Source organism: Stegodyphus dumicola, chromosome 8, assembly GCF_044657685.1.
Source record: "Stegodyphus dumicola isolate Sdum_Otavi_A_Nest chromosome 8, ASM4465768v1".
Classification (NCBI taxonomy): Eukaryota; Metazoa; Arthropoda; class Arachnida; order Araneae; family Eresidae; genus Stegodyphus; species Stegodyphus dumicola.
In genome coordinates, this window is record NC_140775.1 from 78,741,930 (window position 1) to 78,766,982 (window position 25,053).

General features: G+C 32.0%; 1 protein-coding gene across 1 annotated transcript in view; it reads left to right on the forward strand.

Moving 5' to 3' along the window:
- LOC118190118 (valine--tRNA ligase-like) overlaps window positions 1–25,053 on the forward strand; it is a 118,431-nt gene that overhangs the window by 55,944 nt on the left and 37,434 nt on the right. Inside the window, exon 14 of the mRNA XM_085822020.1 lies at window positions 10,201–10,300. Coding sequence (XP_085678146.1) covers window positions 10,201–10,300 — 100 coding nt within the window. The remainder of the gene's footprint in view (window positions 1–10,200; window positions 10,301–25,053) is intronic.

Consider the following 25,053-nt stretch of genomic DNA (forward strand, 5'->3'; position numbering starts at 1 on the left):
GCGCATGCGTGGGACGCCTACCACAGCGCTGCGACGGCACTAGAATGAAACGGTACTTAGTTTCCGAATACGCTACGTAGTAATAACTTTAGCTACCAGTATGTAACAGTGTCTACAAAGACATATGGGTGTGCCAATATTGCCATAGACTGTGATTTGTAGATTGGCTATAGATTAGTAAATTATCTACATCAGTAAGTTTGCAGTCCTTTAAAAAGTCTGCTTCTCATTTTAGTCCTACAGTCCTGCAAAGAAAACTCTCACTTTGCTCTTTTATTATGAAAGGTTATTGTGATGTCTTTTTAGAATTGTTGAGTTGAAGGAATGGAACACTGCGGCAACAGATAATTCTGATTATTATGGATGTTCAGTGATGATTTTTGTTTTATGTCAGTTTGGAAGATTGTGGGAGACAACACAGACTTTTGGATGATATTGCTGCTATTTGATAGCATCATACAGCTTAGAATCTTGGTTCGACTCCCCTTAATATACACAGTTGATTGCATCAGATTAAGCATCTCTCTATCAGAAGAAAAGTTAAGTTGTGGTATTTGTAACAAGCATAATGATGATGCACTAGTATTGTTATATATTGTTAGCCCAGATGGGCTATTAATTTCGTTTGGCATTTCGCGTCAAAAACTTTAAAAGTCTGAATCACTTTTCAAATTGTTCCCACCAAATATTATCCCCCTATATTATATTTAAAGAAATTAAATAATGAAGAATCTGCATAAATATACGTATGTTTCTCGCATTGTGATAAAACAACAGTACCTAGAGCCATCAACTTTTAAATAATGTATGTCTCTACTTGAATATGAGCATAATCTAGTTCATATTTTGTAAAGAATTTATGAGTTTTTGATTAAAAAACTCAACGATTTAAAAGCAAGCAATGACAACACTTAAAATGTTCAATAAAATGCCCCTTTGTGCATAATATAAAATCTGAAAGCTTTCAGATTTTTTTTAAGATGTTATTTCCTGTTTTCCTGTTTTGTTACTATGCTTTCGATGTATACTAAATAGCATTTTTCTGATATGATACTGAGAGATGATACACAGCTAACATTAGCAGAGAATATCTGCAAAGGGTTGAGGTGTTTTCTTGGCCAGCTCAATATTTAGATCTGTCATGTACTGTGGATCATTATTGTCCAGTTAACGAATGTATTAATTGAATCTTAATGAATGTTGGAAATCTTCAAAATGAAGATATATTTTTGACATTAGTGACTATCACACACTTGGCAATGCCTAAGGACAAATATTGAGAACATACAAAGTGTGTGTTATGTCTTTCCATTTTTTTAAGACATCAGCATGTAGTGGAATAAATATGAAATTAATGTCCAGACATCCTACTGAATTGAACTCAATTAAATTTCTTCTACTTAATACAGAGATTGGTATGATACACAGCTCTGTAAACTGATGTCTTTTGTAGACTATGTTCCAAAGCTAGTGTAGCAAACATGTTGCTAGATAGTGCATAAATGATTGTTCTGCAATGAAGTACATAATATATGTTATTGGAATATTTTCTATTAATTGTAATGGTTTAAGTGTTTATTGGAGTTATCAATAAGATTTGTTATTAAAAATAAAAAATTTTGAAAGCATGTATATTGTTTTTACTCGTAAATTGCAGAGTTTATTATGAAGGCAAAAATAAATATGTGCTACAAGATTGATAAAATTTACAGTTTGCCAGGTCCTAGATGATTAATGCTATGGTTGCCTAATATAATATAATGTAAAGAGTTGTAAAAAAAAATGAGAATATTTCGTTGTTAAAACTTCAGAATTAAGATTATTTATTTAGAGCTTACTTGGCTCTTTTTTGATAGATTTCTTGTATTTTCAAGCATTTCTTCAGAGAATTATATATATTTTTTTCTGTTCACTAGTGTGCATCTAAATAAGAGAACAGCAAAACTGATAGAACTGATTCCAGTAACTTTATATTTTATTTATTATGTTTAATTTAATAACTGTCGCTTAAATAAATTTTGCATTTATATATGCATTAGTGTTGAATGACCAGTAATTAATGCATAATGGGCATTACCCTTTGGTAAACCTTTTAGTAAAAATGCCTTAGTTGCATTTAATAAGTAAATGTTTAGTCACATTTATTGAGACTAGAGGATCTAAATGTGATTTGTTTTGGTTTCTACTTGCAATAAAATATCCCCCAAAACATGTACTGAACTGGAATCTCTCTAAAATTTAGAAGTCAAACAGTGTAAATGGAAGTTTTGAATTTTGAAATCACTATAATAATGTGTTTTAATAGAGTATGAAAAATTAGTTTTATGCACTGTTCAAAATATTTCTAATGTTTCATCTTTTTCGTAAGTAACTCAGTGTTCATTTTGATATTTGAAATTGATTTATTTTATTCATCTTTATTGCACCATATATAAAATATAAAAATTATTTTAGTTAATTTTCAATATTTGGAATTCTTAATGTTGTTATATTTTAAAATCCTAGCATTAATCATGTATCCTTTTTAAATATAGAGTTAATTGTTGGCATTTTTAATACTGTACCGAAATTACTATAAAAATTTTGATATCAGAAAATTTTGATTTTTAGAAGGTGTTTGATGAGAAAAGGGAAAAAACTCTTGCATATGTTACATATATATATTTCAACATATCAAACTTATTATATATACATATATAAGCTTGGTATGTTGAAGTTTTTTTTGTTAGAATGAAAATTAAAAATAGTCCAAATAATATACTTTGAAATGAAACTAAATACAGGTGAATCTTCTGTTAACAGACGTTCATGAGACTCCAGCTAATTGCTTGTTAATAAGAAGTAGCCAATAAAGTAGATTGTTTTGGTCTTTTACTTTGAAAGTCTAGAGATGTAAGAAAAGTCTGTTAATAGGAAGTGACTGTTATTGGAGACTCATCTGTATATACTCGTACATTTTATATTAATAATAAAATGCTTATATATATTTAATGAATAAGAGTAAAAAATTATATTTATATTTTTAATGTTATTTTTTTAATATTAACCTGCAAGTTTAATACAGGTATAGTTTTCTGAAATATATAGATTTAAGGGTAAATATTCTTTAATATTTTGGCTATTATGGTAAAGTCTGGGTGATAATTGTTCTAATTTTTTAAATAATTTGTCCATAAAGTTTTGTTAGCCTCTGTTTGTTCTGTATAACCAGACTTAATCCTTTTATTGAGCTGATTTTTAGATTTAATATCAATTATCAATTATAAATATTAGGAAAGTTTTTTTTAACGTTTCTAAATATTGATTATGGTTCTTTTTTTAAAATCGGATAATATTAAGTAGCGGATAATCTTTTAATATTTGCTCCTAATTTTTAATTTGTGCATTGCATTGCTCTATTTTTCATTGTGATATTGAAATTTAATTTTTTTAAAAATCTTTCTTAATTAATAAAGATTAATCTTTAATTTAAATCTTTTTAAAATCAGCATTAATTGATAATGTGTTATTTTATTTAAACAATAGATAAGACTATAATAGAAAATAATCATTAAATTTCCGCCCATGATTTTTAATTTGTGCATTATGTTGCAGGATAGACTGCATTATTTTTTAATTTTGATGTTGAAATTTTTGATTTTATACGTATATTAAGATAAAAAGTTTCAATGTAATAAAAACACGAGAAATATTTCATAACTATAATTAAAATTAAAATTCTTTAAAAGAACACTTTGATGTTGTTTTAATTATCTTTTTACTGATATTTTACACTATGTCCATAAAAGTCCTTACCCGTTTGCAACTGTTGGCTGTAGACGTTTGTGTGTGTTGGCTTCCAATTGGAAAACAATATATTTATACACAAATATTCATGTTTTGGCATTTCTAAAGTAAAATAATAATAATAATAATTTTGTAAAAAAATTTGTAAATCTAACTTTTTATGCAATCACCCAATTCCTATACTTATAATTAGAAAAAATCTGATGCTTTTTATGAAAAGTTGTTGTAAAGTATGAATGTTATGAAAAATAAAAGTTTCTTCCCATATAACAAATATTGACCAATTGGATATTTGACATCATTTCCAACTTGTCTTGAGAGGTCGAAGGAAAAAAATAAATAAATATAAGAATAAAAAGAAATTAACATCATTTGAGGTTTATTTCCTCTCTTAAATGCCATTATTGATATTCTTTTGTGATTTACTAGTGTGTAATATTTTTAAATTTTATTAGATCTGTTATGCCAAAGAATTTTCGCACAAGTAAATTCGAAGTGCTCAAACATTAAAATTACATTATTATCAGTGCTCAGGAAGTTTTCTACTTTAGAATCATAATCTGATAATTATACGAAAAAAATCTATTAAACTAGAAATATTTTTCTTTTTTAATTTATACATATAATGTAGTGAGTTGGCTGTGCGCAAATACTGAAGTCTGACAAATTCTATTAGATCCTGTGAATAAGATCTCCTTTTTTTTGGGGGGGGAGGGGAGATCTATATTTTTCATGACAATATGCATTGAAATGCTTTTCATTTAAAACGATTAGCATCAGAACTTTCTGAACTGCTATTTTATTTTTAGTTACATGCAAATTCAAACATTTCGCACTACTGTTTATGCACGGCTCCTAAATATAATCTCCATATTTAAAATGAAGTATTTCAGCCAATTTTTGTCATACAAGAGTCTCATTTTTTAGTCATTTGTCATAATGAGTATAAAATTTTCCTAAACATGTGAAGACCGGGTGAATATATAAAAGCTAAATTTCATAATTTTGCAGATTTTTTAAATTTTATTTTTTTTAATTAATTTTTTTTTATTTAAAGTCCCTAAACATGAATATTTGGATCATGTATTAAGAAAATATAAGCAGAATAAATAACAGTTTTCTGTAATATAATATAAAATTTTATTTATTGTTTCAACTTTAATTTTTAAATGCATTATTTGAAATAAATCTGAAGAGACAAATCTTAATTTTAAAAAAAAGTGAATGGTTTGCATATTTGAAGGAGTATGCTTTTTAATTAGTATGTCACTAAACCTGGGACATATTATCCAATGAACATACGTTATTGTTAGTTCTTTAAAAATATTATAGCATTTAAAAGTAATGTATTGCTCATTTACAAAAAAGATAAACTTATTTTTTATTTCTACTTTTTTAATACATTTTAAGCTTAATAATGTCTATAACATTTCTAAAATATGTGATAATTAACTGTTCTTGTCATTATAACAGATTGAAAAAAAGTTTTTATAAATTTTCAATTTTGAGTCTAATTGTTTTGCTAAATGTTAGCCATAATTTCTGTATTGCCACCACCACTGGTTTTATTGCTATCACATAACTGTGTATGTCAAACTCTGCAGTCAAAAGGTTTTGATCAGAAATGCTTAATAAATTAGATTATACTTATATCACAGGGTTGCATTAGCCCAAGCTATATGTCATTTACCTAACAACCCTCTGCAAATTTTGAATTAAAGAATTAACTTTTCGTGAAATGCAATGTTAGATTTGTTGTTGTTGATATGTCTGAGGAGTCAGTGCAGAGGAGTTAAATAGGACCAAAAGTATCCAGAACAGCCGCAGCAACATCAATAATCTTCAAAGAATAGAGGAGTTGGTGCGAGGAAGCTAAATCTATACTGATGAGCTTGGCCAAAAAAGCAGGACAGACGAAGAGATAGTCTGAAGATGTTGGATATCAGTACAGTGAGGACAGCTATTATAATGTCGCTGACCATCAGGGAATATCTTCATTCCTTTAAAGTGTTTTGTTCTCAGTCTGGCTATGGTAGTGGAAATGTCATGGTTACAATTTAGGGCAGGAATTGGAGTTCTTGATTGACTGGGAGATAAGTCTTTGGCTTACTGATTCCATCAGCATCAGTAAGGGTCAAGCTGTTGGAAAGTTGAGGACTAATTTTGGCGTCTTTGGCAAGTGCATCAGGACTTCTGTAAATATCAACATGTGCTGATATCCACTGTAGTGTGCCGGTCCTTTGGGCTGCAGTAGTTTTGTTCATGAGCATGATAGTGATCTGGGTAAGTTGAGAGTTGCCCTTGAGAATGCCTTGGAGTGCAGATTTAGAATGAGAGAATAATAAGAAGCCACTAGAGTTCTGGATTGCCTTGGAAAGGTAGATATCTAAAGTCTTTTTGATGGCCATGAGCTCGCAGGTATCATTTGAGACAATTTTATGGGATTCAAATTCACCATTAGCATAAATGAAATAGATGCTAGCACCACCCTTGTCGAGGTATAAGTCGGAGGAACAATCTGTATATGCAATAGCTAGATTTTGGGCCGAATCTGAAAGTTCATTGATGGTATGGATGCCTTTCTCCTTAATTATTGCAGCTGGCTATTTTTTGTTACAAGGTTGCAAGAGGTTTAAATCTACAATTGTTTGTGGGCAAGGACTGATAGAGAGAAGATATTCTTTAACAATATCAGTATCTTCATGCTGTAAGTGGATTTCTCTCCTGATTTCACTGTCGAATTGTAGGGTGAAGGACCATTTTAATCTATTTTTTACCCTTCCATGCCTTGAAAGTTTTTCTGAAGATATGAAGATATGTAAGGCTTTTAGTTTTGCTTGTGAACTTGATGATGGCCAATTTTCTTCTGTTTTCTAAGGAGGTTAGACTGTGAGCTTAGGAAAAAAGAGAAACATAAAATAATCGCAACTAATCAAAATGGTGTGTTAATAATTAAATAAAAAATAAAGAGAAATTAGTATTTACACATCACACAAACATCCACACAACCATACAAACACACAATCACACAATGACAATGGCTTCTTTATTGTTATTAATAATCTTCATAATCTTATGTGTTATTCCTCTTGCCTTAAGTAAACCATTTTTCATGAAATCTATGTTCGCTCCATCAATGCATCTGGTTAACTTACATTCTGTAATAAAGTGGACATTGTCTCCTACTTTTGTACATATTTTACATAAATCCTTATCTTGAACATGGAATCTTTTCAAATAAAGGGAATATAGACTGTATTCAGTTTCTGCTTTGTTGTTATTTGTAGATGAGACTGCACCAATAATGATCTTAAATGCTCTGTACTGGACAGTGTTGATCTTACCGTTTGAAGAAGATGAGGCTGGTGCCCAAATGAGGGAAGCATATTCTAGAATGGACCAAACAAGCGAAGTATAAGTATTAAGAAGAGTTGTTGGTCATGATTCCCAAGATGCACCACAAGAAAACATACAAAAAATATTAAAACTATTGTATGTAAACAGTGTCAATAATAACGAAACAATTATATTCTATTATTTCAGCTTGAAGTTAAATCTTTATTTATAGTTATGGGAATTTCTCAGTTTCTCACAGCAGTCAGTTTAAGTTACATAATAATTTATGCTGTTTAAACAAATGGGTATTGGTAAAGGGGGGGGAAGCTATGGATTGTCAAGAAATTTGCTAAGACTTGTTGCTTTAGAGGGCAGTTTTTGTCAAGTGCTGTAATATCATAAATCGATTTCACTTGAATACTAAGATTAAATAATTTAAGCATAAGGACTATAGGGTAAGAAGAATAGGATAAGAGGAAAAAAAGATTATGTCACCAAGTAAGAAATACAAAGTAATAACTGATATGAAATGCAAATGGTATGTAAGAAGAAGTTACACTTCATTTTTTTTCGTAATCTCCAAACTGATTGAGATATTTATCAGACTCTGCAGGACCAACTTGTCAATTTTATATTGACAACTGTACAATATAAATAATAATGGAATACATTTACAACTGTACAATAGAAATAATAATGGAAAGGTGTGTTGTGTAATATATCATAAGTAGAATTTATTATTATATCATATATTTTAAAAATATATTTTTATTTTTATATATAATTTTATTAATAATATTAAAAAGTGTGTCATATATTTTAAAAATATATGATTGTTATATTATTTTTGAATAAGATATTGATGAGTCACTTTTTTCATAAAAATTGTTTATTTTAATAAGAATGATAATTTTATTTTAGAAATTTTTATTAAATATTAAATTTATATTGGTAGAAATTTTATATTGGTAGAAATCATGTCCTTGGTCATATATCCAGTCATTTGCAGATGTTTTAACTTCATTGTCAGGAGAAAAACTTTATTCCTAGTAAGTGCTTTTTCATTTGTAGTAACTCAAAAAAGTCATGAAGAGCCTACACTTTCCATTTGAAGTGTTGTAGCAGCTGCTGGCAGTATAGAGTCTTGACAAGCTTTCATTCAACATTAATGGCCGTTTGCATAGCTTCTCTTAATGCTGTTTGAAATAGCATAATAATGATAAGCATTAATGATCTGGCCATGTTTTAGAAAATCAAATAGAGTAACATTGGAAAGAATCCTGAAAGGTTGTGACCATAACTTCGGCAGGCAAGAGTTTCGTTATGGTTTGTGACTCAATATGTTTTTGTTTCATAGTGACTCTTTTGCTTATGGGGATGAGATGGTGCAACCAAGCTTCATCTCTGATATCATTGTGTATGAAAGTTTTAATTATCCATAGCATAACATTGAAGAAATGAGACATCATTCATGTGGCCTTTTGTTAATCAGATAAGGCACAAAACCCATTATGCATAAACCTTTGAATATTGCAAAGCATCTATACACACATGCCGTAATATTCATTGATCATAAGGAATAATTTCTTTGACTCTTGCCATGGGCTTGAACATATGATGTATTCTTTGTGGCACCTTTCCACATCCTTTCTGCGTAACTTAAATGAGTAACCCCACTTTATAGTATATTGTCTGTTCATTGCTTTTGCGGTAAACTTCAATGATTTGACAATAGGTTTTTTTTAAAGACAAATTCATTCCCAGTAAGAAACATATTAGGTTTTTCAACAGTACACTAAATTTTTGAAGTGTCTAACCATTGCGGTGGCTAAAACTAATTTGCTTGTTCACTAAACTTTTGTTGAAAATTTACTAAACCATCTAGCATCATATGTTGTAGTTTGGAGGAACATTTACTTTTATATTAATTCGTGCATTAAAATAATGCTTCTTATAACCTTTTTTTTTTATTCATCCTCACATAAAAGAGAAAATTTTAAGATTATTTTCTCTGCATAATGTAAAATATGGATTTTTAAGTTCAGTAATCGTTTTCTCAATGTAATATTAAAATTAAATTTTGAAATTTTTATTAACTGTAGATATTAAGAAATATGAGTAATTTCTAAAAATGTTTATACTTGGGTATTAAAGAGGGGTAAAAAACGTTTACAACTGTACAATATAAATAATAATGGAAAGGTGTGTTGTGTAATATATCATAAGTAGAATTTATTATTATATCATATATTTTAAAAATATATTTTTATTTTTATATATAATTTTATTAATAATATTAAAAAGTGTGTCATATATTTTAAAAATATATGATTGTTATATTATTTTTGAATAAGATATTGATGAGTCACTTTTTCATAAAAATTGTTTATTTTAATAAGAATGATAATTTTATTTTAGAAATTTTTATTAAATATTAAATTCTATCTTATCAAAATACAGGAAAAAAATTAAATATTTTAATGCATTTTTTAATGCTTTAAAATGACAATTGATGAATTTATAATGAGTATGTAATGCATGAATAACAGCTGCGTTAGTATAAGATTTTAAGAGATATTTTTTAAAAATTATGGGTTTTAACAAGGAAAACTATTTTTCAGTGATGTAGTTAAAGGTACTTAAGTTTTAATTAAACATATAATTTTTTTTTTCAGTTTGTTCCTTTTTTATGTAATATGAACTTCTTTTTAAATCTAACTACATATAGTCAGATTCCAGTTCATTATGGAAATAAATTATGTGTTCTGTTATACCTATACCTAAAAATTTTTATTGCAATGATTTTATTGTAAGTGCTATAAGTTAGATTATTATGTAGCGGAACAAAAATTTGAGTGGTACAATGTAGGTACAATGTAACATAAATTCTGTGAGAAGATTAGTAGTTTTTATATAATGTTTTGCACTGAACTGAATTCTTAAATGACATTTTTTGTTAATTTGCTATTCTGGTGAAATATTTTATTCTCATATTTAATAATATGCAAATTTTATATAATTCTGATACATTTTTTTTAATTTGGGATTGCATGAATTAAAGAAATTTTCTTTTAATAGGTTAATTTCCGTTGGATAGCTGCTAGATCTCATGAAGAAGCCGTTCAGAAAGCATCTGAGAAGTTTAATTTAAATCCAAGTGAAATTACTGCAGTTCAAGGTAAACACTAACACCATCTTTGTTAAGCTTTTTCAGTTTTGTTTTCTATAAATATTTTTGAGTGAATAAACATATCGTTTGAATGGAAGCGATACTATGTTTTGTTACCTGTTGTTTTTATGCATCAAGCTCATAAATGTTCTATTTTTAATAAAACTTATACAGATTCCTTTGCTATTCTGAAGCTGAAATGGCATAAAGTAAAGAGCAATTGTTTTAAATTTATGCAGAAAAAGATTTTGAATGTTCCCCAGCCTTCAAGAAATAAATCCAATTAACTCCTAGCAAGTGTATCTTATAACCTAAATAATTAAAAAATAAATGTGTGATAAATACATAAATAGAAATACCAGGTATCCAAAAAAAGTTCATGCCATAGTTTAAGACCTAGTAATTTCATGCAAATGTCTTTTATTCAGCAAATTAATATCCTTCAGCTTCAATTACATGTTCCTTATGAGTTACAGGTGTAGTAATCCCAAATTTATAAAAGTTCTTGTTTAGCTAAAAAGTTGTCTTGGAGCTGCATGATATCATGATGAAACATTGTTCGAGTATTAAGAAGGGTAAGGTAAAACTTCCCAGCCAAGTGCGTTGATCACCTCCTTGGTTGCTCTCATTGTGTGAGGTCTGGGGTTCTCTTGAAGAATGATTCCTTCTTTTCTATTGATTAGTGCTGGCTGCTTCTTAATGCAGTGCAGCTGCAGTTCTTTGCAACTACGAGGAGTACATCTAGGCTGTGATGGTTTTGCCACTCTCTAGCAAAGAGCAATGGTCCACCAAACACAGAGCAATACCTTCTGTTAATGAATGTTTTCTTTTGGGGGTAAATGCGACAGAACCAAGAGACAACCAATAATGTTTTCTTTTGTAGTTACTGTTACATTTCGTGTCACATGCCAATATTTGGTCCAAGAATGGGGCTTTCTTATGGGATGACAGCAATGAAGAGGAAGTGGTAAGCCATTTGAGTTTGATTGTTTCAGTTGAAACATGAAGAACCCACATACTGAGCTTCCATGTCTTCCTAAATTTGGGTAGATGCAGTCGAATGGTTTCCTGTGACACTCTAAATTCTCATGGAAGATCCTTGCACTCAATATCCTCCTTCAGCAGGGCTTGTTTGATAGTCAATGGATGCTCAATATGAGGCTTGTCCTGGAGGCTCTCATCTCCCAATGCAATTCCTCTGAATCACTTCCCTGCCATCTGTTCATTTGCTAATGACTTTCCAAAAGACAGAGCATATTTTACAGCAGATTCTGTACCATTGCTTACATGTTTTACAGCAGATTCCCATTGCTACATGTTTTACAGCAGATACTTACCATATTTTACAGCAGATTCTGTACCATAGTTTGAACTAAAGTTAGCATAGCCATAAATCATCCTTCGACACTGACATGCTCACTTCAGAATTCTAGTTCCTACAGAATTGCTTTTGACATGACCGGCATGCCTTATAACTCTGCACTGACTAAAGGTTAATGGGAATGTCAACATCTGAAGTTACACCAGGGAGTCTGACAGCTTCCATTTGAATTTAACTTTTCACTCCAATGGCACAAACTGTTTTGGATGTTGTTTCAACTCCCAAAATTGAAAAGAAAGAGAGCACACTGGAAGGACAGTCATAACTGTATGTTGATCTATTAGAGATTCAATAGTGGAAATGCAGGGCTTACAGCATAAAAGGGAGAGAATAGAGATTGTCTTTACATTATTGTATCTATAATTTTTATGCTTGCCTAGACCAGTGTCAAAAGTCAAAATTATTTATTTTATTTATTTTTAATTTGGCTGCTATAAAAATCATGAAGCTAGCTACAAAACCTTCCTGCTAAGACTGATTTATTTTTTCTTCTACTTTACAGTTCTTTGCAGGCTATGAAAACATCTCATGAAAATTGTATGAAATTAGTATACTGTGTCAAATGTAATCATATTTTTCCTATAGTTATTATAAAGAAACAAACTTTGAACCATGCTATTGCTTTTCACCCTTCTTTCTAAAAGCTAAAAACCTCTTCTTTTTTCATTAGTCAAAAAATATTCAGCTCTTTCATGTAAACTAGTTTTTATAAAGTGAATGTTTATAAAGCAAGGGATACCTGTAATTGTAAATTGAATGTTCGCTGAGAAATTCTGTGTCTTTTTGTCATTTGCAAATTCAGTAAATGTTTTGATACTTTCTGATTATCTATATCCTTCGGAAAACTGCAGAAATGTATTGATAAGGTAGCATGCAATGTTGCCAAAAACTAATCCATGATGTTACCAAATCCATGATGGTGATCCATGATCCATATGGTAATCCATGATGTTACCAAAATGTATTTATTTGTGCACCCAGGTATGCACATAATATCTCTCAGAGAACTTGAGAACCTTTTCTTGAGCGTTTTGACTTCTGTGTTTGCTGATTATATTCCCTATTATTTAAATTTCAACATTTTACAATAGTGCTCTACTGCATATTACTTTGGTGGCATTCCTTGCCTCTTTTTCCCTCTTCTCATTGTATGATTTTGGTGTCAAGGTTGTGCACCATGCTGAGCTTGTGCAATTCTCTGATGTTATTTTTTAGCAAAAACAGATTGCAGTGTATATAAAGAGAACAACAGTGCAAAAAATCAGGAAATGTGCATGTCTCACATTGAAAAAGAAAAATATAAAAGAATAGGTGGCACTGGAATAGATGTAAAGATACCCAAACAAACTTTTCTCTCCAGATTTACCAGCAAGTTCACAAATAATCTCTTAATTTCACAACTTTGGATGGGAGTGCAGATAATCAATGTGTTATTTGCTAGTCTCAGTTTAATAAATTTTAATAAGAATATATCTACTTTTGCCCCCCCCCCTCCTTTTTAAAGGCATAAAAGAAATAATGAGTAGATCTTATTTTAATGATTTTCTGAAAGTTCCTTAAAATATCAATGTGGTAAAAAATTCTCTCTTTTTATTGTTAATTTATTTCTGTGAAATTTCTGAATTTAAAAATGATTTTAGAAAATTTGGTAAAAACATTTGAAATACTTTTAGCATTATATTGTTACGAAATGTACAGGCACAGTGAGATGGCTTCCACACAAAGCAGGTTTAGGGTTGCCATAAAATGGCAAGGGAAGGCAAAGTTGCCACATTTGTTGAAAAATCGCCCATTTGGCAACAGAATTGGCGCTATGCCATGGATGGATGGAGAACTTTCTGGAACGAATTCTTACCGGCTTAGCCCAGAATGTTCTCGAACACAAGCCAAAAGCTATATAAACCCAGTCAGTTAGAGTGCCTCGTCTATCGAGCCGATAGTCAATCATTGAGCGTCTCGAAGTCTAACGCCAAGTTGGTCTTCGAGGGCATCGAGAGAGTCTTTAGTATATCGCGAGTTAGTGCATTGTCGAGTTTTATTTTAGAGTGTGCTGAGCTCCGGGATTGACTGAACCGAGTTGACAGCTGTACTCTTGTGTATCGTCGAGTGCACCACAAGTTGTAGCGTGGAGAGTCTCGAGAGTACGTAGAGTTCCGAGAATGACCAAGGAGAGTGGGAAGCTGTGCTTTGCTGTGAAGCTGTCTTCACCCTGATAGCCTGAAGGCTGTGTTGCTGATTGTTCCAGTGTGTTTATAGTAGATCTTCGATGACTGTAAAAAATGACTTTGGAGCTGTCGCGATTAAATGTTGGCTAAATAAAATGTGTTTCGATACTTCATAAAATGTCATCGTAATTCACTCCAAATCCACGAATCCCATACGAATGGAATAATAAATAAGAAAATAATGTAACAGTATAAAGATATAAATTTTTATTTGTGAATGTATTTAATAAAATACAGGGGTTACACAAAAATATGAAAACACTAAAATAAAAAACATATTGCCATGACTAAAACAGTGCAGGAAAACTGTTGGGATTCAAAACAGCATGCAGTCTTCTCAGAATGGATAAATAAAGGTCCTTTATGGTTTGTCATGGAATCTTGTACTGTTCTTTCTGTATAACATTGGCAAGTTCAGTTAACAAGTCAGTCAAGTTCAGTCAGGCAGTGGATAAAGTTCATGCAGATTTATTCCCAAAATAGCCCACAAAAGCTCTATAATATTGTTATGGGGTGACTGTGGTGGCCATGGTAGATGTGAAAGATCACCTTCATGATGAGAAAAACAATTCTGGATTAACAGGAGGTCTGTCATCTTGGAACATGGCATCACCATTGGGGAACACAATTTGTACCATGGGTTGAATGTAACCAGCTAGAATGGTCACATAATCCTTGGCAGTAATGTAACCTTGCACAGTTATGATGAATCTTATAGAATACTATATGGCTGCTCAAAACATGACTGAACTCATGGCATGTTTCACTCTCAGCATCAAACAATCTCTATCATATGCTTGGGATAGCATTTACCGAATGCAAACTCATCTGGAAGTTGGGAACAGTGTGATGCAAGTCTTATGAAACGACTCTCTTCCATTGCTCCACGATGCAGGTTTTATAATTTTGTTGCCATTTTCACTTTTTACAGGCATTTCAATCGCAGATGAGGGGCTTTTTAACGGTAGCTCACCATGGAGCTCCCTTCATATTGTTTTGGTGCTGACAGTGTTTGTGAGAGTGACATTGAGTTCAGGAGTAACATTTGTGGCTATACTCATCTAATTTTTTATCACAACCTTCTTCGATGATCATCTGTCATGTTCACATAACAAACTTTTCCATTTGCAGTGTGCTTTAGCAGAGGTACTTTTTCTGGATTTCCCATAAGAGTTAAAAATCTTAGATACTGTGCTTCTTGAAACACCAAACACTTTAGTTACCTTGGTTATAAAAGCACCCACCATATGAGCCCCAACAATTTGCCCACATTTGAATTCATTTAGCTCAGACATGATGCCGTCACAACTGCACAGAACACTGTCTCGATAACAAATGACACTTGGAACGTATTGAGGATGCTGTACAGGTGGCGTTAGAGAGCAAACACATCAGTGCCACCAACAAATTTTGCTAGAATAAACATTTCATTTCAAATTTTCATGAGGCGTTTCCATACTTTCGTCCAATCTCTGTATTTGAGAATTATTTATAGACCTTAAAAGTGTATTGTAGAATCTACAAAAAATTTGAAATAATTAATTAAAACAAAGAAGATTTATTTAAAATAAATATTAGATGTTTAATTTTTTTTTTTTAAGTTACATTGCTACAAAGTAAGAAATGTTATAAAACCAAATATTAATTAGGCGAGACACAGGTTAATTTAGTAGAATTTGTTTAAAAGGTTTGGACATGTAGATAGAGATGGGATGATTTAAAATTTTTTTGAATTAATTGTGTTAAATTTAAATGCTTAACTAATGTTTGTTGATACCAGAAATTTATCATTTATTACTCTAAATAATTAGACTACAGTGAATATTATATTTATATCTAAAATGTACATCAAAATGTTTTCACATTTTAAAATTATTTAATTGAGTTACTCTGAAATATGAGACAAATCATTTTCACGAATTAAGAGATGTATTCTCCCTCTCCCAAATTACAGTTTTGCAATTAGCAATAAATATATTTTGTTTTGTTACATATGGCTATATTGGAAAAATCAATTTAAACATATAAAACAGCTAAAATATCACACAAGAACAATGATAAATAATAAAAAAGAGAAAACACATTTTAAGTAAGAATCAGAAAAACAAAAGTAAAAAGTTAAAAAACAATTTAAACAACAAGGAAGGGAACATAAGAGATGTAGTCTTTACAAGGAGGTCATGAAATCTCTGACGTTCCATTACACTTTACTTATCTCATCACTTTTCTGAGACTCTTTATATAGTTCTGGGCATATAAGAAGATGCTCTGCATTCATGATGCTCGAATTGCAAATTTGGCATATACTAGATGGAAGGATGGCAATTTTATTAAGATGATGTGCCATGCAATTGTAGCCTGTTTGCAGTCTGAAGTTTGCCACAGCCTCTTTACGGGGTTTTTGAAAAAACTTTTTCCTTGTTTCTTGAATGTTACCTCAGGATATGCCTGTTGATTTTGCTGCCTGGTCAGATTTAAGATTATCTATTAATTTCACAAAATGTGATTTTTAAGTGACACTGGAGGAAGTGGTTTGCTGTCTTGTGGCTCAAGTGTTTCTCTCTTGTGAGTTTGCCTTTTTGTTACCATCGATACCTACATGTGAAAGGATCTATTGAAAAACAATTGTTTTGTTGTGTTTATAAAGAAAGTTCAAGGTTTGTCTTATTTCTGAGAAAGTCTGGGTATTTGTGTCGTGATTTATAACTACAGCCTGGATGGCTGCATTGGAATCGACTAGAATAACTGCTTTAGAGAAACAATCGATCTTTATCTTGAAGTTTTCCAAAGCCAGTGAGATTGCAAGGATCTCTGCATCAAAATTCCTGTGAAGTGTCCCACAGGAGTACATTGGGAAAAAAGTTTACTGTATACACCAGCCCCAGTATTATCTTGCATTTTAGAGCCATCAGTGTATACGATAGTTCATTCAGATTCAGGGTATTGTTCATATAACATACATAATGTGTTTGATTTTAATATTGGGTGAGGAATATTTTTCTTTCTCAAGTCATTAATATTTCACTGCTATTTGATATCAGTATATTCAAGGGGATTAACCATAACCTTGTTACAATTAATTGGTTTGTTTTAATTTATTTCTTGTAATAATTTCTCACAAGCCTCTAGGGGAGACATTTGGGTCTTCATGGGGCATGGTTTGCATTCGTTCATCCATTGGGCTGTATGCGATGCTTTAATTTTAACGAATGTACCAACTACTTGTTTCTTGATATCAGTAACAGTTGGTGGGTTGGAAGTATAGCTTTGCATAGCTGTAATTGGGGTAGTTTTCACCACTCCTGTGATAATGTGAAGAGCTTTGTTTTGGGCATTTTCCATAGAGTCAATCTTTCCCCTTGTGTGGTAGAAATAAACACCTTACTTCCATATTTGAAAATAAGTTTAATATAAGTGTTGTAAGTTTTATTTAGGGTAGTCTGTGAGTTTCCCCATTTGTTACTGGCTAGTCTTTTCAAAATTGAGGATCTTTTCTCTACTTTTTCTATAATAGTATTCACATGATCAGTAAAGTTTTAATTTGTTGGCCAGCCCTACACCTAGATATGTGATATTATTACTTTTTTGAAGAGTAACATTGTCTATTTTGAATTCAAAATCTCTATTCACGTGTCTCAGAGAGAAGAACTGGTAAACTATTTTGTTTTTATTTATAATGATATTGTTCTCTTTGGAACAGGTCTGCAAGACAATTAGTAATAAATACAAATTCGTGGGAATGGTTTAAAAAGTATTATACTTTATATAAGAGTCAATGGAATGAAAAAACAAAGCAGAGTTAAAACATAAGAAGTTTTCTGTGAGCACAGCTGTAACAGATGCACCGGTATGAAGTTAATGGATATCTCATGTGCAGAATTAGGGCTGTTAATTGAAAATGTTGTTTGATTTATTTTAACATTTAATTGGAGGGATTTTCTTCACCCCTTTGCTTTTAAAAAAATGTATAACTTCTGCTTCCTTTTTCTTTCTTTTCCCCTCTCTTCTTTTTTAAAGCAGAAACAGGCTAAATTCCTGTATCATCTTTCTTGAAGTGGAACTGATATCTGTTGCTCACACACATCCATAAGTTTTGAATGTACTGCAGTATTCATTAATATTTGATCATTGCTATGTAAATCGTTTAGACATAGATAGATCATTGCTATGTAAATCGTTTAGACATAGATAGATCATTGCTATGTAAATCGTTTAGACATAGATCATTGCTATGTAAATCTATGATATAAGAGTCAATGGAATGAAAAAACAAAGCAGAGTTAAAACATAAGAAGTTTTCTGTGAGCACAGCTGTAACAGTTGCACCGGTATGAAGTTAATGGATATCTAATATGCAGAATTAGGACTGTTAATTGAAAATGTTGTTTGATTTATTTTAACATTTGATTGGAGGGATTTTCTCCACCACTTTGCTTTTAAAAAAATTTATAACTTCTGCTTCCTTTTTCTTTCTCTCCCCTTCTTTTTTAAAGCAGAAACAGGCTAAATTCCTGTATTGTCTTTCTTGAAGTGGAACTGATATCTGTTGCTCGCATACATCCATAAGTTTTGAATGTACTGCAGTATTCATTAATATTTGATCATTGCTATGTAAATCGTTTAGACATAGATAGATCATTGCTATGTAAATCGTTATTTTTGAATGTACTGCTATATTTTGAATGTACTGCAGTATTCATTAATATTTGATCATTGCTATGTAAATCGTTTAGACATAAATAGATCATTGCTATGTAAATCTGTGATATAAGAGTCAATGGAATGAAAAAACAAAGCAGAGTTAAAACATAAGAGTTAAACATTAGATGCATTCTACAGTGTTATTTTAATTTGTTTAAATTTCTGCTGGATATTCATTTTATGCTTTCAATGTATTTTAATTACTAGTGAATTTTCATTACTGTAGTTTTAATCCAGTTTTTTTAATTAGTTTTTAATAAATATAGTATTTTCTAAGAATTGGATAAAGGTAGCAGTGATTCATATATTGACTGAAATAGATACATATACTAACTGAAAATAATACATGTTGCCTATACAACATTTTTAGTCCAAAGGAGCTTTGTCCCTGAAGGGCTGTTGTTTTCCTTTTGCTATTTTACGTTGTAGCAATCTGTAGCAGTCTTGCTTTTGAGCAAGAAGAAAGGAGGTGAGGACTTTGGCGAATGCCGTTTCCTCCAGTCCGTGAGGCTCGATAAGTTAGAAGAAGTTGGCGAGTTAACGACCCAACTTCGGAATTCTTAGATTGTAATTGTTAACTAATTCTGCAGGAAGGAAGTATTGAATGTCTTCTTTATTGCAGAATTTGGCGATATAGTTCCTTAGATGATTGTAATTTTTACACTCATTCAGTCTGTGCTCAAAATCATCTTGTACTTTGCAATTTATGCATAAAGGAGTTCTTGAAAGTTTTAACTTGAATTTAAGGTAGTTGGTGAGGATACTTCGAGTGAGGATTATGTTAATTTTACATTCCATTTTCCTTGAGTCAGGCCAATTAATATTCAAGTATTTGGTATTTAAAACATTTTTTAAATAACAATAATACTTCGTATTCTGCCAGATGGTATCAATTTCCCCCTTCTTTAATTTCTTTTTTGATATCCTGCCATGTATATATAGGGAAGATTGCATGAATTTACCGCCTGTTTAGCCAAAAAATCTGTCCTTTCGTTGATCTCGATGCCTTTGTGACCAGGTATCCAACAAATTATAATCTTACTATTTTTCTTGTTTTGTAAATTTCATATCGAATATTCTCAATTATGTTGTTATTTGATTATTCGAAGGAGGCAATAGCTTCTACTGCCGCAAGGCTGTCAGTGAAAATTATAGTCGCTTTGGAAAGGTTAGCTAGATATTTCAAAGTGTACCAAATAGCTGTAACTTCCGCGGTGTATATAGAAGCATTTCTTACAATCTTGATGGCTCTGTTAACGGTATTTTGTAGATTTGCTATTCCAAAACTGGTTCTGTCCAAGTTTTTGGAACCGTCTGAGCCCCATACGTTTTCTGCTTTAACATCCGTGGTCAAATTTTTGATAAAAGGAGCGTAATCATTGACAAAATCGTTAAGATTCTTTAAATCAGTGTTACAAAATTTACTGAAGTTTATCCGAGGTGGAATCCGTTTCTTTCGGCGGACAACGTTATTATCTAAAATCCATTTAGAATTATAGCTGTCAAGAACAGCTCTTAAATCATTTCTTTCTTTCTTAAACCTTCCGCCTCTAGTGGTGGGGGAAAAGTGAGCTGCTCCCCGAAATTTTTGATTTATGAAGGACAATGTTCTTTGCCATTTTTTTAACTTATTGTAATGCGGAATAGCTGCAATTCTCCTAATAACGTCGTTGGGAGCAAAATGACATATCCCTAAGGCTTTTCTAATCGCTTTATTGATATATATATATCGTATATGAGTTGGGGAATCATGATTTGCTGGATGATCTTTAGTAAGTGTTTTATCCTCATTCCTTGAGTTGGGTGGGAGAGGATTTTGATCAAGTTTAAAGTGTTATTTAATCTTTTAACTAGATAGGCCTCGTGTGCTTGCCAACTGAGGTTGTGTTCAAAAATAACGCCAAGTACTTTATGCTCTTTTTTCCATCCAATACTGAGAGCACCTATTCTGATGGGGGAAGAGTATTTCTTTCTTCCTCTTGAGTGGAATTAGTGTTGTCAATTAGTGTTGATTTCTCGAAGGAGAAAGCAACCTTGTTTTCAGCAGACCAGCTAAGGATCTTCTTGAGAGTGTCTTGTAAGCAGGAATACCGGCTGTCCTTCCTAACAGTAACATGCGCATAGATATTATCAGCGTAAATGAAAAGCTTGGTACTCTTATCATTCAGTTTACAAAAATCCAACATGAAAAAGTTGTAGAGGAAAGGCGATAAAATGGCTCCTTGTGGAAGGCCCTTGGACATGAGCTTTTCTGTGGATAGGCTAGATCTCCACTTTACAAAAGTAGTACGATTAGTAATAAAATTGTAGATCCAATGCACCAGGGTAGTGTTCATGCCCATCTTTTCCAGCCTTTCAATCAAAATCTCATGCTGCACATTATCGTACGCATTTTTGATATCTAAGCAAATTAAGTAATTTTCCAGATTTTTGCTTCTGGCTGACCAGATAGACTCATAAATGTCTCTAAAGCAGTCAGTTACGCTATTAACTTTTCTAAAGCCATAAATATTTGAAGGAAAAATATTTTCTGTGTCAGCCCCACCACTCTAAGCGGCGCAGGATTATTTTTTCAAGGGCTTTCCCAATGACAGACGTTAAAGAAATTGGCCTGTAATTTGCAATCTGTCTCCCATTTTTATTCGGTTTTAAAATCGGAACAACCCACGATGTTTTCCAGATTGTTGGAATATTACTCAATTGCAGACTTTCATTATACATCTCAATAAAGGCTTTCTGCGTATATCTGGAAGCGACCCTCAGACTTTCGTAAATAATTCCATCGGGACCCGGGGAGGAGTTTTTCCTACTCCTTAGTGCGTACATTAATTCTTTGGCGGAGGCCCACCAGCGGCCGAGCGGTAAAGTCGCTGAACACTGGTAGTTCGGTCCGAGGTTCGAATCCCGCGAACGGGCTGGCTGCATGGGTGTTTTCATGGTTTTCCCCATGTGTAACGTGTATACGAGCCAGTTTCCCTTAGAAAGTCCTCCACGAAGGCATCCCTCCTCTTGGGCAGATAGCCCTAGCGTGCTTTGCCATAATTAAATACACACACACAAAATTCTTTGGCGAAAATTGGCTGAATTTTAGCCGGAAGAAAGTCGATAGGAGCCGACTGGGTAGTATTGTCATTGGCGCTGTAATACTCTGCGAAAATGTCCGCCTGAGCAGCGTTGTTTAATACATCTCTGCATTGGAGTGAGTGATCACAAAATTTACCTCGAAGGAAGAGACCAATAGTTATTTTTTTCAGGTTTTTTTACATTTTTAAAGACTTGCTTGCAAGAATTGGATTCATAGGAAATCTTTGCCCAGTACTTGCGTTTTGCTTTTATTAGCTCTCTTTTGTATTTACCGTTTTCACCCTTATACTCCACCCAGTCGCTTGGATTGAGTGATCTCAGTGCCCTCCTTTTCAACTTACCTCTAAGATGTTTGAATTTGGCGCACTCCAAACTGAACCATGGGTTTTTTGGCTCGACCTTGTAGGTGATTTCTCTGGAGTGTATCTTGATAGCGCTGTTAATTACAGAGGTATAAGCATTAACTTTATCTTCCATATTACCAGCGTGGTTCATAGGCAAGCGTGACAGCGATAGACTGACATCTTGCCAATTCGTATAACTTTTAATTTTTCCAGGTCTCTTTTTAAAGTTATGATTAAAATTAAGATACACAGGGAAACGATCACTTTGACCCGTATCATCAAGTCTCTGGAACGACAGCTTGGACGCGGTATTGACATTTGCCATACAAAGGTCGAGGATTCCTCCTTCTTGGCCACAACTATGAGTAGATTTCTTATTATTTAGAATGATCATATTAGAGTCAATTAGCCAATTCATGAGCTTTTGACCGCTGGGCGATGTAATACTATCTCCAAAATTTGTATGGCGGGCGTTAAAGTCGCCAACCAAGATCGTGAAAGGATCCTTAAAGGAATCCAATATCATTGAGTCTTCTAGTTTAAATCTTCCGGAAGGCCTATAGCAATTTACAATGGTAAATGTTTTACCGTAAGCATGCACTTTGATACTTAGAACTTCTATGTCAGATTTAATTCCAGTATCTGGAAGTTTGGAAACAGGTAAATTTTTTAACACAAAAATGGCAAGGCCACCGCCTTTACTAGGAAAAATTCTTTCCTTTAAAAAACTATTTCAGCCAGAAAGGAAAGGAACCCTAGGGTTCCTACTCCATGTGTCCTGGAGACACACAACAGAATGTTTTAACCAAGAAACAAAAGAAGACAAGAAACTTAAGTTCGCCTCGAAACCTCGACAATTCCAACTAATGATAAAACACATGAAATTAGAAAGTAGCATCATCAATTCGAGGAATTTCCTCTTCTTGAAGCGTGTATGGCCCATTATTATTCTCAAGATATCAGAGGACTAGCTTGATGAATAGTATTCAAATTTAGATGTTCTGTTTGAAGATTTTCATATGCAAGGCAGGTCTTTTCAAGATCTTCCTTGTATTTTTGGATCTGTTTTAGGGAGTTTTCATACAGGCTTCTAAGTTGTGTATTTTCAGTTTTAAGTTTGTTATTGGCTTCCTTAAGATTTAAATTATCTACATAAAGAGAATCAATTTTCCGTTCAAGATTTTCTAATTTTGCGACTATCTTACTTAAAACATTTTCTCCTGGCATCTCCGATACCGAGCCTTTAGTATATATATTTGTGTTAGTAGAGTTTAGTTCTTCCTCTTTCTGGAAAGCTTCTGCCCAGGAAGAATAACTGAAAGTCTGGAGAGGTTTCTTCGATGAAGATTCGCGCTTATGATCGTTCACTTCCCCTTTTTTTATATTTATTTTTGGGCAAGATTTGTCTAAAGCGTTATGCTCACCTCCACATCTAAAGCAACTGGTATTATTTTTACACGGGTCGTTGCAGTCATTTTTACCACAGTTCGCACATCTCGCTTTGCTTTTGTAGAGTTTCGACTTGTGGCCTATATTACAGCACTTGTAGCATATTATGGTATTTTCAATATATTTGTTTACCGCAAAATTTATTTGACCAATTTTGATATCAGACCGATTACAGGAACCAAGTTCCTTAATCAGAATTATTGGCACCTTTTCGTCCGACCTTGGCTTAGTGAATCTTGTAATACATGAAAATTTAATTTCACTTTCTTCTAGGCTAGCTGCTATGTCTTCTAAACTAAGTTGAGTATCAACATTTTTAACTACATGTTTAGTCGTGTACGTATCTTCAATTATTGAGGCCTTTACTCTGACACCTTCGAAGGATTTTAATTTACAGACTTTTTCCATAGTTTTGATTCTTTTCATGGAAATGATGATTTTTTTCTCAGTGCTACTTTGGTTGACGGTTGCACGGATTTTTGGCGATTTACGTTGGCGCAATTGTTGGCACGATTTTTACAATCGTCAGCCATCTTGAAAAACGATGTTTTTTCGCATAGTAAAGTATTCGAAACTTAAAAAAAAAAAAAAAAATATCGTTAAAAGTAATGGATTAATTTTTTGTTGAAAATGTCGTTTTTTAAGATGGCAGGCAAGTGTAAATAAAGACATTTACTATGAGTATAAAATACTAAAGTAAGGCTATTATTACTTTCATATAGGGAAAAAAAAAAAAAAAAACACAGCTATAAAAACATTGTGCCAACGTTTAATTAGATTAAAATATTACTGAAATTGAATATCGAAATAAAAAACATCATCCAACATTTAAAAGAATTAGAATATTATTAAATTTAAATACTTTAAAATACGTTATAGAATAAATACATTTACTACGAGTATAAAATACTAAAGAAAGGTTAAATTATTACTTTCATATAGCATAGAAATAGAACAAAAATACCACTATAAAAACATTGCGCCAATGTTTAATTGGATTAAAATATTACGTAAATTGAATATCGAATTAAAAACCATCATACCAACGTTTAAAAGAATTAAAATATTACTTAAATTAAATACTTTAAAATAAGTAAATAAGAATGCTTCGTACACTAGAGCTAAAATGACAGCAATTAGTTTATTGTCGGTAAAAAAGGAGGAATGTCTAATAATTTTCTTACTGTTATAGCGGTTATTTCTTCCAACATGACCACAATATCATATACGGCCGTCTCAGAATCGGCTCTTCTAACGGTCTTCATCTGTGATCTACATTTTCGCACTTCATAGAAGAAACAATTAGCGACGTTTCCTTCAAAAATTTAAAATAAATTTCCTCTGACCCTTGTAAGAATTTATAAATAAATCTTTGATTAGGAAAGCCAGGCTTGCGAAAATAAGGTCTCAAAGGACAATTTTTTGATTCTGAAACCAAAAATTCTTGGTACTTATCAAAAACAACATTCATCTTTGAAGGAGACATTTTTGAAGGGATTCGAAGATATGAATTAAATTTTAAAATGGCGCGGTAATGCACAAATTTTCAGCAACCTATCAGGGAGCTGATTACAGCTC